The 12,198-nt window shown below is 61.3% G+C and overlaps 1 protein-coding gene across 4 annotated transcripts in view; it reads left to right on the top strand.

Annotated features, from left to right (window-relative positions):
- Positions 1-9,402, top strand: part of RIMBP2 (RIMS binding protein 2) — a 79,200-nt gene extending 69,798 nt beyond the window's left edge. For 3 of the 4 annotated variants that reach the window (XM_058656742.1, XM_058656744.1, XM_058656743.1), the window contains exons 15-21: positions 910-1,018; positions 2,980-3,164; positions 3,323-3,491; positions 4,982-5,085; positions 5,835-5,906; positions 7,418-7,552; positions 9,174-9,402. In XM_058656742.1, the coding sequence (XP_058512725.1) occupies positions 910-1,018; positions 2,980-3,164; positions 3,323-3,491; positions 4,982-5,085; positions 5,835-5,906; positions 7,418-7,552; positions 9,174-9,362 (963 nt within the window). In that variant the 3' untranslated portion in view covers positions 9,363-9,402. Of the gene's footprint in view, positions 1-909; positions 1,019-2,979; positions 3,165-3,322; positions 3,492-4,981; positions 5,086-5,834; positions 5,907-7,417; positions 7,553-7,966; positions 8,118-9,173 lie in introns of those variants that run through there. The other variant, XM_058656745.1, reaches the window with a different exon arrangement.
- The last annotated feature ends 2,796 nt before the right edge of the window (positions 9,403-12,198 follow it).

The raw sequence follows: 12,198 nt of genomic DNA on the forward strand, positions 1-12,198 counted from the left end.
CCTGGGTGCGCGGGGACCCCCTCCCCGCCTGCAGCCTCTTGCTGGCTTCTCCCTGGCTCGGGTTTGGTGTCTGCGGCCTGGGCCTCTGTCTGCCACCGCTCGCCCTCCACCCTGCACCCCCTCCTCCGTCCCCTGCTGCAATGACTCCCCCAGAATCAACGAGGGTCATGGCTGCTTGGCTTAAAGGACAACTGAGCCTAAATTTTAATTAAGGGTTAGCTGAACTACGACCCCCTCCCCCTCGCCCTTGGGGGGCCTTCCAGTGGACACTTCAGCCTTCATCCCTTGTCCTGAAGGGTTAGAAAAAAGCCCATCTTTACTTACTGTTTGAGGGTTCCCCCCAGGGTTGTGCCCGAGCCTGCTGCTGGCAGCGGGAGCCGTGTTGCCAGCCGTGGGGTGCCCAGCGCAGGCGCCGCTCTGGGCGGTACTCCCTTCCAGGACACTGGCTCGTGGCGCGACTCACCGAGCACGCAGGGCAGCCGAACCTGGCCCTGCACTTTGTGGCAGGCCCCTCCCCCAGCTCCAGGGTTGCCTCGCGCCTTTGCGAGGCCTCCTAGCCAACTCTAAACTTTAAATTACGGAGCGGGGACCTGTCCAGGGGTCCAGGTGCGGGCTGGCCTGCTGCCCGAGTTCTAGCCCAGAGCGATGCTTGGCATGGTGGGGGCTGCGGCGGCCACAGGGACGTGCACTGGGTCCCGTGTCCGGCTCCAGCAGCCGTCAGTGAGGCTGCCTTGAGCCCCGGGCCAGGACGTGGGCCTCTCCACGGTCACTCAGCTAACCTTTCAGTTAAAAGTTTAGTTTCATTGCCTTTAGAGCTTCTGCTTCTGACTGGACTCCGTCTGACCACCGACGCGCCCCGCTCCCGCACGCGTGCCCGCACGGCTGCTCACTGCCCTCTTTCCTCTCCAGATCCTAGGGAACCCGGCATCCACGGGGCGGGCGGACCACGGCGGGCGGCGCTTCCCCCCAGGTGGCGTGGGTCCTCCGAGGCCGCGGCCCGTGGCGGCCTCCCCCATCGGTTAGTGCCCTCTGCCGCGCGCTTCCCCCTCCCTCCCACCCATGTGAGCGCATGGCCCTTGGGAATACCATTTCAGGACAGCACCAGGTCCACGCATTCCCTCTGTAAGTATGCCCAAAGGCCCTGGGGCGTCCCCCGAGGCCAGTCTGGTGCCCTTCGCCTGGATGCAGAGGGCCTGGCAGAGTCAGGGGTGGCTCATTCTGCTCGGCTGCCATGGGCTGCCATGCGTGCAGGCAGACAGTGACACACACGGCAAGGCAGGAGAGGCAGCTGCCTGTGGGCCTTAGGCGGCTCAGACAGCTGCAGGCCACGGTGCACTGCAGGCCGCTGAGCGTGCCGACAGCAGGGAGAGGAGGCTGTGCGCCTGCACTGAGCAAGCCTTGGGACACACACGGGGTCTGTGGCAGGATGCCACACCTGATGGAGGAGCCAGCTGAGTCCCGTTCCTCTTGGGGCCCTTTCCTCACCAGGATGGGGTTCCTGGCCCAGCACCCCGCTTCCAGTCTGAGCAACTCTGGCAAGGGGCAGCTTTTCCTGTTCAGTGCACTGCTGACGTGGGATGGGCCCTCCGGAGGTTCCCACCTCCTATGACCAAGACAGCCACCGAGGGGGTAGACGCTCCCTTCCCCACCTCTCCCCATGCAGACTTGCAGGGCAGCCAGCTGGCCAGAGCTCAGGAAGCACATTGGGTGGGGTTCTCTGGTCCATGACACGCGGCCAGGGGTCAGCGCAGTTGTGGTCCTGTGCCAGGACCTTCAGAGACCTGGCTTCTTGATGCAGCCCTGCGCATGTGCTGAGAAACGCACGGGAGACATCCCTCTGCTGACCCAAGAAGCCACATGAAAAACGTGGCTAGTCAAGGTCCCTGCATGTGCACACACTTCCCTGCACCGCCTGCTGCTTCCAGAAGAAAGGGGAGAGAAGCGGTCAGGAGGACAGGCCCCAAGGCGCTGGTCAACAGCAGTATATCTTACTAATAGCTCAGAAGCCTGCCTCCCACAGGCATCAGTGCTGTCAGGGAATGGAGTCTGGACACCGGCACTGTTGACGAAGCCTCGGGCCCACAACTCCCGAGAAGTGCCCAAGCTTTGGTCGTTCTCTGGGCTGTAAGCTGGGCACTTGGTGGTGGACAGGAGAGGCCGCCATCAGAGTTGACCCCTCCCAGCCATGGCGAGCGCACTGCCTTCAGCCTCCCCGCCCTGCTGCCCTGGCCCACAGGGCACCTGCTGAGAAACCCCAGTGGTCTGCACACTCAGCCTGCTCTCCCCTAAACAGGAAGCGAGGGTGGGACGGGGCAGCAGGGGACACATGGCCCTCAGTGCTTTGGGACTTGAGACTGAGGGTTGGGGTACTCTTGCACCATGGCCCCTCATTGCATTTCCACCCCCAGTCTCACCCTCAGACACGGCTGTGGAGTGCTGAGTGCTGTGGGCAACTGCCAGCCACTGCCCCTTGGGTGCCCAGTAGCTCCACCTCACTTCACACCACCTTCTTGGGGTACACACAGCCAGCACATGGCTGTGCAGGGGACTCCTATGGATGCTTAGCTGCAACCACTCGATGGGAATGGGGGCAAAGAGAAGCTGGGGCTTCCTGTGGGCTCCCAGCAGACGTGAGCATGGACACGCAGAGCCAGGGGATGGGCAGTTGTGTGCCAGACTGGCTCCCCGCAGCCACAGTGCCTGCCAGCTCCAGTTGGAAGTCTTACATTCTGTTTCCCCCAGCACCTGTCCTGTTTCCTGGGAGGGGCTGCATGAGAACACGTGTGTCCACGCATCCGGGCCTGTGCTCTGCAGCAGGCCCTTCCCCAGCTGACTCTGTGCAGCCTCGGAGCTGCCAGGTTCCCGAGGGTCCTGTCCTGGCATGGCCACAGGGGGGCAGGACACATTCCCTGGTGCTCTGACGCACGTGCGTGGGCTCCCCAGCTGATTGCGCCCTGTCCTTACTCCCACATGTGCCAGACGAGTATGCAGGGAGGAACCGCCTCTCCCCCGACTTCTACGAGGAGTCAGAGACGGACCCCGGCACCGAGGAACTCCCAGCCCGCATCTTTGTGGCCCTTTTTGACTACGACCCACTGACCATGTCCCCCAACCCAGACGCTGCGGAGGAGGAGCTCCCCTTCAAAGAGGGACAGGTCATCAAGGTGGGGACAGTTGGGAGGAGGGCATGGGAGGGAGGGAGTGGTGGGGGACAGCACTTGTGGAGTGCACGCGATGGTGACTGAGCACGCAGCAGAAGCGGGTCCTGTGTCCCCTTTCTGACCCAGCCCGTCTCGGCTTTGCTTTGGCCCTATGGCTCTAGGTCTATGGTGATAAAGACGCCGATGGCTTCTACCGTGGGGAAACCTGTGCCCGGCTGGGCCTCATCCCATGCAACATGGTCTCAGAGATCCAGGCGGACGACGAGGAAACCATGGACCAGCTGCTGCGGCAAGGCTTCCTGCCCCTGAGCACACCTGTGCAGAGAGCAGGTGCGAGCTGGCCTGCCCAACCTATGGCCCGAGACACCTGCCGCCTCCCGCAGGAGGGAGTGCCCCTGGGTCCCTGGCCGTGTCACCATGTTCTGTGCCTGGAAGCCTGACTACCCGGAGAAGCTTCTCGGATGAAGGGTCCTGGCATGGGTGCCCTCTGCCCTTTGTGGTGGACAACATGGGGTGTCTTGGTCCATCCACAGCCCATTCATGGGCTCCAGTGAGGAAACACCAAAGAAATTTCCAGGAATGTTGCATTTTAGGGTTCCCATTTCTGCCAGGTGCAAGAGACACCTTGAGCTCTCCTTTCCTCGGCAGTGTTGTGGGGAAGGCTGCTCCTAGTTAGGGCCTCACACAAGTCCCATGTCAGCTGCCACAGGCAGCATCAAGGACACAGGGCCGGACACCTGGCAGTGAGGCCACGGCCAGCCTTCGGTGTGTAGCTTCTCTGTTCTGGTGCCTTGGGCTGTCTTGCTCTCCAGCTGCTGAAGGCCCCCCGGGCAGGACTGGGCATCAGGCACGAGCTGCCTTCTGTTTGGTGGAATGCTGGGCAGCATGGGAGCCTCTGCCATTCAGTGCCTGGGATATCACCCCTGAAGGCAACCACCACACACTGCCCCATTGGACTGGGCACGAGGCAGGAGCTGCCTGTGGTCCCTCCTGCCCTCACGCTGGGTGTGCCCAGCATAGTGTGGCCAGTGAATAGGCCCTGCAGCAACCAGACGCCATCAGAATGTGGCCTGGGCTCACGCATCCCCAGGAATGTGTATGGAGCAAGAATGACCAAGATGACTGTTGTGGGGACATGAACTGTGTCTAGGGGACTTGGACACAGGCCACATGGTGCCTGGGCAGGGCCAGTGGCTCCTGAGTAAGGCAAGAAGGCAGCTCAGAGAGAAAAAGGCAGCCTCCCTACGAGTGACCCTTGAGTTACCTTGGGTCACACTCTCCCCATAACAAACCAAAGTCACACGAAGTGTTGTCCAAAGTTTCAACAGTTATGCTGGGGCTTAAAAGGCTAATCCTCCACCTGCAAGCAACAGCATCCCCTCCCAACTGTCCCCACCTCTGGGCACCAGTTCTAGTCCCACCTGCTCCACTCTCAATCCAGTTCCCTGCTGATGTGCCTGGGAGAGCAGGGGGATGGTCCAAGTGCCTGGGCCCCTGACCCACGTGGGAGACCAAGTTGGGGAGAGCGCTGTAGTGCCCACCTCAGCTGGGGAGCCTCCAGGCGCCTCTGGTGAACAGCCCTGCCCTGTCTCCACAACAGCAACTTGACCATTGCCTGAGACGGGCATCGGTTCTTCGTGGGACTTGCCCAAATGACAGTCACAGCCTTCAGCTGGCTGCTTGGTCCCAGGCTGAAGCCAACTAGCCAAAGGCTGCCAGTCCCTGGTCACATGTGTCTCCCTGTGGCTGCCCTATGAGGGGGGCTCAGTGCCATGGTCGCTGCCTGGGTAACTTGGGGTCTTCTTGCCTGTGACCCACAGAGAGAAGCCGGAGGAGCGGCAGGCAGCGTTCTGTGTCCACTCGCAGGATGGTGGCTGTTTACGACTATGACCCCAGAGAGAGCTCGCCCAATGTGGACGCAGAGGTACGGCAGCCAGTGCCCTGTACCACACACAGTGCCTCTGGAAACCTCACTGCTGACAGGCCCAGCCCCGTGCCCTCACAGCCTGTCCTCACACAGCCCCGTTTCTCCCAGCCTCGCCCTCGCACAGCCCCGTGCCCTCCCAGCCTCCCCTCGCACAGCCCCGTGCCCTCACAGCCTCCCCTCGCACAGCCCCGTGCCCTCACAGCCTCCCCTCGCACAGCCCCGTGCCCTCCCAGCCTCCCCTCGCACAGCCCCGTGCCCTCACAGCCTCCCCCTCAGTCTGGGGTGTCGCAGCTTGTGGAGGTCCCATCTGTGGATGTTCCTCTCCTCAGCGAGCACCCGTACCTGCCTCCCCGTGACGCCATCAGCCCTGGACTGCGCCTGCTGCCGCCAGGGCTTGGGAGCAGCAACTTCAGTCCTGTGTTCTGCAGGCAGCTGGGCCCAGAGGCGGTGCCCCTCCTGGGCTGGGCAGTGGGAAGTGGCTGTGCTGCTGCACCTGCTGGGCTGGGTTGGGCACCACATCCTGATGGCCTGTGCCTTCGGCCTCAGCTCATCTCCTGCAGCCAGCCCTGGGCGGCGGGCTTTCCTGCTGGGCAGGCGTGACCCTGCGTGAGGCAGCTCCCCTGCTCTGAGCAGAGCAGGCCGCCAGGCTTGTGCCTTTCTGAGACAGGACAGGCGCAGTGCCTCGGCTAACCCCAGAGACGCGGTCCAGAACAGCTGCTCAGCAGCCGCAACGCCTCTCTCTGCAGGCCGAGCTCACCTTCTGCACGGGCGACATCATCGCCGTCTTTGGGGAGATTGACGAAGACGGGTTTTACTACGTGAGTACCGGGCGCTGCAGGCCATGGTGTGTGCACACGTGCCTGGCTGGACGGGGCCTCCTCCGCCGTCCCCTCTGCCGCCTGCGCTGTTCCCGCTGGGGAGATTTCCCACGGACAAAACTGCCCCAAACTAATGCACTCAGATGCTCTGTTTCAAAACTGCCATGTCCAAACAGTTACAAGACAATGGGCTTTACCCTATATATCGAGTTAAATTAACTGTCCAGCTAACATTTTCATGTAGGAAGAAAGAAATTCAAATATGCACTAAAGTAAGTAAAATCAGCTGTATAGACTCGTTAGAGCTTCCTGCTGCCCCCGCCCCCCCCCGAGCACTGGCAGCAGCAGGAACCCTTCCCTGCCAGGCCGCCCTCTCCTACGGTAACTGCCACTTCACCCATGGTTACTTCTTCCACTGCCAGCTCACTACTGGCTCACTGCAGCCCTGCACATGGCACACAGCCTTTACCCACTGCAGCCCTGCACACAGCTCGCAGCCTCTCCCCACCACAGCCCTGCACACGGCACATGGCCTCTCCCCACTGCAGCCCTGCACACAGCACACAGCCTCTCCCCACCACAGCCCTGCACATGGCGCACAGCCTTTCCCCACTGCAGCCCTGCACACGGAACACAGCCTCTCCCTACCACAGCCCTGCACATGGCACACAGCCTCTCCCTGCTGCAGCCCTGCACAAGCTTATCCTCACCACAGCCCTGCACATGGCACACAGCCTCTCCCCACCACAGCCCTGCACATGGCACACAGCCTCTCCCCACTGCAGCCCTGCACACGGCGCACAGCCTTTCCCCACCACAGCCCTGCACACAGCTCGCAGCCTCTCCCCACCACAGCCCTGCACATGGCGCACAGCCTTTCCCCACTGCAGCCCTGCACACAGCTTGCAGCCTCTCCCCACTGCAGCCCTGCACATGGCGCACAGCCTTTCCCCACTGCAGCCCTGCACACGGAATACAGCCTCTCCCTACCACAGCCCTGCACATGGCACACAGCCTCTCCCTGCTGCAGCCCTGCACAAGCTTATCCTCACTGCAGCCCTGCACATGGCACACAGCCTCTCCCTACCACTGCAGCCCTGCACACGGCGCACAGCCTTTCCCCACCACAGCCCTGCACATGGCACACAGCCTCTCTCCACCACAGCCCTGCACATGGCACACAGCCTTTCCCCACTGCAGCCCTGCACACGGCACACAGCCTCTCCCCGCTGCAGCCCTGCACATGGTACACAGCCTCTCCCTGTTGCAGCTCTGCACAAGCTTATCCTCACCACAGCCCTGCACATGGCACACAGCCTCTCCCCACCGCAGCCCTGCACACAGCTCGCAGCCTCTCCCCACCACAGCCCTGCACATGGCACACAGCCTCTCCAGGCTGACCAGTTCCGAAGCAGAGTTGACTGGCTGTGGGCCAACCCGTGCTGCACATTTCAGCCCAGTGGGAAGTGCGCGTGCAGGGGTGAGCAGCCCTGCCTCTGTCCTGTGTGCAGGGAGAGCTGAACGGGCAGAAAGGCCTGGTGCCCTCCAACTTCCTGGAAGAAGTGCCTGACGACGTGGAGGTCTACCTATCTGACGTACCATCCCACTGCTCGCAGGACACGCCCACGCGGCCAAAGGCCAAACGGGTAAGCAGAGTCACCCGGCCTCTCTGACCCCTCCCCACCACACGCTCCCGTCCGTGTCCCTGGCCCCAAGCACAAACCCTTCAAGGGGGCAGGGTGTCCCTGAGTTCTGAAGCCCAAACCTCGACTTCATTTGTTTGCGCACACACACACCACAAAACCCCAAGGCCCTTCCCACTGTGGTTCCCCCAGCTTTCCCGGCCACAGGCGAGGCAGGCACGAGGGGGGCTGGCTGGGCCCCAGCAGGGGCAGTGGGGTCAGAGGGAGGGGCTTGGTCCCCTCCCCAGACACCCATCTGACTGAGAGGACATTCATGCCTAGTGTCACTTCCATCCAACTTCATCATGCGAGTCCTTCTCTGTCATGTTTTATATCAATTATATTTTTGTTTCTTTGCTCATCTGCTTGGACAAGAAGAAGAGTGTTCATTTCACACCTTAATCAGGCCAAGTAGCCTTCGTGTAAGCAAGCAGCTGAAGATACCTAGACAGTACCACCTTAAGCTACCTAACGGACCAGTGCGGTAGACTTAAGTCTCATGGGGGAGGGGGATGCAGGACCAGTCTGTCTCAGAGCACCTGAGCCTGTGGCAGCATGGCAGCCCTGGGCTCTGCTCTAAGTTGGCCCTGTCTGGCCGTCACTTCCCACTGTTTGCCCCCGCGTCCCTGCAGGGCTCACGTGGGGAACACGGCTCCTGACTAGCTAACTCGGCCAGTTCTTACACGGCCTGTTCCAACGCCTCCCGGATATAGCGCTGCGTATTGTACTCTCAGCCTCTCCTGGGAGAAATGCACCCTAAGGTGCGTGTGTGTGCCAGAGGCGGCCTCTGAGCAGCAGGCCAACAGGGCCCGCAGGCCAGAGGGCAAGCCCGCCATAAGGGGCACGTGGGGCCTTAGCCAGGGCACACGGTATCTTCAGATGTCCTTGGGGTCTTCCATTAGACCCAGACCTTGATTTCCAATCCAAGCAAGCCGGAAGCCCGTTCCCTGTGCCGCTGACCCTTAGCCATGCCTCGTGGGGCGCACTGGGGGCCTTGCAACCCCCAAGTCCAGGTCAGTTCTGGTGAAGGCAGACGAAGGTGTGAAGCCCTGCCCAGGAGACAGCTCCGCCACTGTGCACTGTGCACGGTGACTGCCTGTCACTCTTCTGGAAACCAAAGCCAGGAGTGCGCATTAGAGGGGCCCGGAAGCTTCCTTGGATTGTAATTAAGGTTCATTTTAGTTTTGTTTTTCTTTTCAACCAGTGTGCTAACTAGCCTGGGAATGCACGCAGCAGCGTCAGCATTTCCAGTAGCCCAGTAGCTCCCAAAGGCAGCACCAGCCCTCAGAGCCGGGCTTCTAACACCCCAGACGGGCACCAGCCCCCGCCCCATTTTCCTGGCCGGGAACAGTGGCCCGTGCCTGCACTCAGACCAGGTTTATCAAGTAGACTGCCGCGGGCCGGCTACCCCCCTCCCAAAGACCAACCTGAACCCTGAAAACCCCAGGCCATGGAGCCACCGCCTGCCTCTCCCGGGCTGGCGCGGCCATGGCCACAGCACCCCTCCCCTTGGCTGGGGGGGTCGGGCGGTGCACGCGGTGTCGTCCATCACACACTCAATGAACTGTCGCAATGTACCTACTAGGTTCCTGCTGAGGGGTCAGGGCCAGCAAGGAGCGCTCCACCTCCCACAACCCACCTCCACTCGGGGTCACCTCCGCCCTCCGTGGGTTCTGGGAGTCCCGGGAGAGGCAGGGAAATGTCCTCGAGAAAGAAAAAGGGGCTGCTTTCCAAGGGCAAGAAACTGCTGAGAAAGCTGGGCGCAGTGCGGTGACCGCGGTGACCCCGGTGACCCCGGCTGCGGACTGCTCCGCCTCCATTGCTTCTCTGCTTCCAAACCGGGGCGGTCGGGACTCAGTCCATCTGAGCGCCTCCTCCTCCCCTGACACGCAGCGGGGCCGGCCCAGGGCTCGCTGCCCGCAGCCCAGGGCTGCCCGGCTCACCCTCCCCTAGTCACAGTCCTCGTGTCCACATGCTTGCCTCCTGCCGTGTGCCCTCCCCTCCGACTCTAGGCTGGAGATTCTCTGATCTGCCTTTGCTGTCCCGCCTTACTGCTGCACAGTGACTTGTACTGCCCAATAAAGCCTGCTGTGTGCCCGTGTGTGTGCTGTGTGCCCGCCGCCCCTCCCCCCAGGCACCCCTCACAGGGCCGCGCGGGCAGGTGAGCAGCCCGGCTGCTGGCCACCCTCACTGCTCGCCCAGCGTTACAGGCCCTGCTTCACGGCTTCATGTCACCTTCATGCTGTCACGACCAGGCCCCGACACGACACAGAACAGCACATGCGTGCAACCCTCCACCTGGTGCCCCTGCCATACCCTACACGCCCCCGACTTGGCCGTCAGGTGGAGCCACACACACCCCTGGCACTTAAACAAAAGGCTGCCGATGTTGCTGGCAGATGCACTGGATGGTTACTATTTTGTAACTCTTGCAAATGATTTTTACTCTTTTTACATCCCAGACTGCCTTTCTTTGTAACTTATGGAAGGTTTATACACGGATGACAAAGCTTTCCCCACTGTCTTCAAACTGTAAAGTGTAACACCCCCTGTGTGGTAGACTGAGAACCAGGAAATCAGCTGACATGTGAATAGGTCCTGTGTGGGTGTGCGCATGTGTACAGTTAGTGTAAAATATTTTGTAGAAATAAATTTGTTATTTTGTGCAGTGCTGCCTCTGTGTATTTGCACACACTCCCACGGGGGGATACTCCACGCCGCTGTCCACCGGCTCAGGGACGGCTGCGGGGGAACCTGGCGACAGCGCTGCCCTTGGCAGGGGAGAGGCCGCCGCCAGCCCAGCACACCCTGGAAGCCTCCTGCTTCCCAGGCCGTGGCCTTTTGAAAGGCACAGGGAGCCTAAGTGAGTCAGCAGGCCGGACTCATCCACACCACGGTGGGTGCCCAGAGCTGCCTACCACGCGGCTGGCAGGGACCCACACACTTGACCCGACTCTGGCTGTCTCCCAGGGAGCTGGATTAGCAGTAGAGGTGGGACTTGAACCCGGGACCTCCCCTGTCGTGGCTGCACCCTGCAGCAGAAATTTGCTGTACTTAGGAGGTAAGACCAGTGTGCCTGTGGCAAGAAAAACGACGCTGTCCATCCGCACCACGTGATGAAGCCAGCCCTCCCGCCCAGCTGACCAGCCCCCACGACCTGCACAGGAAGCTGTTTGAAGAATTGATAACTGGCTCTTTGAAAATCTACCACAGTAGCCAGGAATAGCGTTTCCATAAACCTCTTAAAAACATTTACAAACTCCCCCAATTGCAGAAAAGGCAGGAGACCCATGGCCGCGGGACTCCTCCTGTCCGTCCCTGGGCTCCGTGGCCCACAGGGCAGCCTTTCCACCGCCAGGCTCCCCGTGAAGGTTGGGTGCACATCTTCCCTTTAACAGCAGCTGGTGTGCGGTGTGCAGCTGACAGACACACCCTGTGATCCTGCCCGTGAGTGCAGCGACACCTGTGTGTGTCCCAGCAAACAACCTTACCCAGACATGTGCCTTAACCCGGTCACACAAGAGCCAGCCCGAGGCAGCCAGGCAGGGCAGGGGGCACCCACAGGGTGGCATGCCCTTGACAAACCCCTGCTACGTGACTTCACACCCAGCTGGAGTGGCTGTTTAGAAATCAGCCACAAGCCAGCAGGCCAGAGCCAGGAGCAAACAGCTGCAGAGCCGTCTGACCAACGATTTCCATCTACAGTGGACACACATCTTACACTGAAATAAGACAGAAAACATGAAAACGTGCACCAGGCTCCAACAGGCACTTCACAAAGACATCTGTCCAACACACCTGGGCAAGGGCTCGCTGGCACCACCACAGGCACGGGATGCCCAGGTGGGCTACTCTAAGGGTCACGCACTGGAAAGGCAGTCAGACAGATCTCCCAGCTCCTGCCTCCCTTCCCAGATGACTGCAAGGGCCAGGGCGGGTCAGGCTGGAGCCGAGAGCTGAGTCGGAAGGGGAGAAGTCGGGATTCCAACTAGCATTCATGTGGGATGCCGGTGTTGGCAGGCGGCAGTTTCGTCTGCCACCCCACAGTGTTGGTCCCCTGCGTGAGCAGGGTTAAAAGCTGCCATTGTCCAGCCCTGGTGGGGTGTCCAGCCCTGGTGGGGGAAGAAGGGAAAAGCACCGTGCGGTCAGCTGCTCCCACGGCAGCAGCCACGCAGCCCACGGGCTCACTGCCCGGGGCAGAGGCACCACGCAGGGACCCCCACAGGACACCCTCTCATGAGCAAGCTGCAGCCATGTCCTTCCCATGCAACTGCACTGCACAGGGCTGCTTCCTGGGACTTCACGACAGGCAAAAGGCAGACCACTGAGGACCTGAGGTCCAGCTGGCCGAAAGACCCCGTGTGGCAGGGAGGGTGCAGCCCCAGGGGGGTGCAGGCTCCTGCCCAAATTCATCAAGTTGGGGGACCAGTGCTGTGGCAAGGCACCTCACAAGTGCCAGTTCATGTTTTGACTGTTCCGTTACAGCTCCCTGCTTCTGAACTGGGAAAGCAGCAGAGAAGAGCCCAAGCCCACCCTCGTGGGGGAGCTGTAGGAAGCTCCTGGCTCTGGGCTGCTCAGCTCTAGTCACTGTAGTCAGCTGGGGAGTCAAC

Source organism: Ochotona princeps, chromosome 29, assembly GCF_030435755.1.
Source record: "Ochotona princeps isolate mOchPri1 chromosome 29, mOchPri1.hap1, whole genome shotgun sequence".
Classification (NCBI taxonomy): Eukaryota; Metazoa; Chordata; class Mammalia; order Lagomorpha; family Ochotonidae; genus Ochotona; species Ochotona princeps.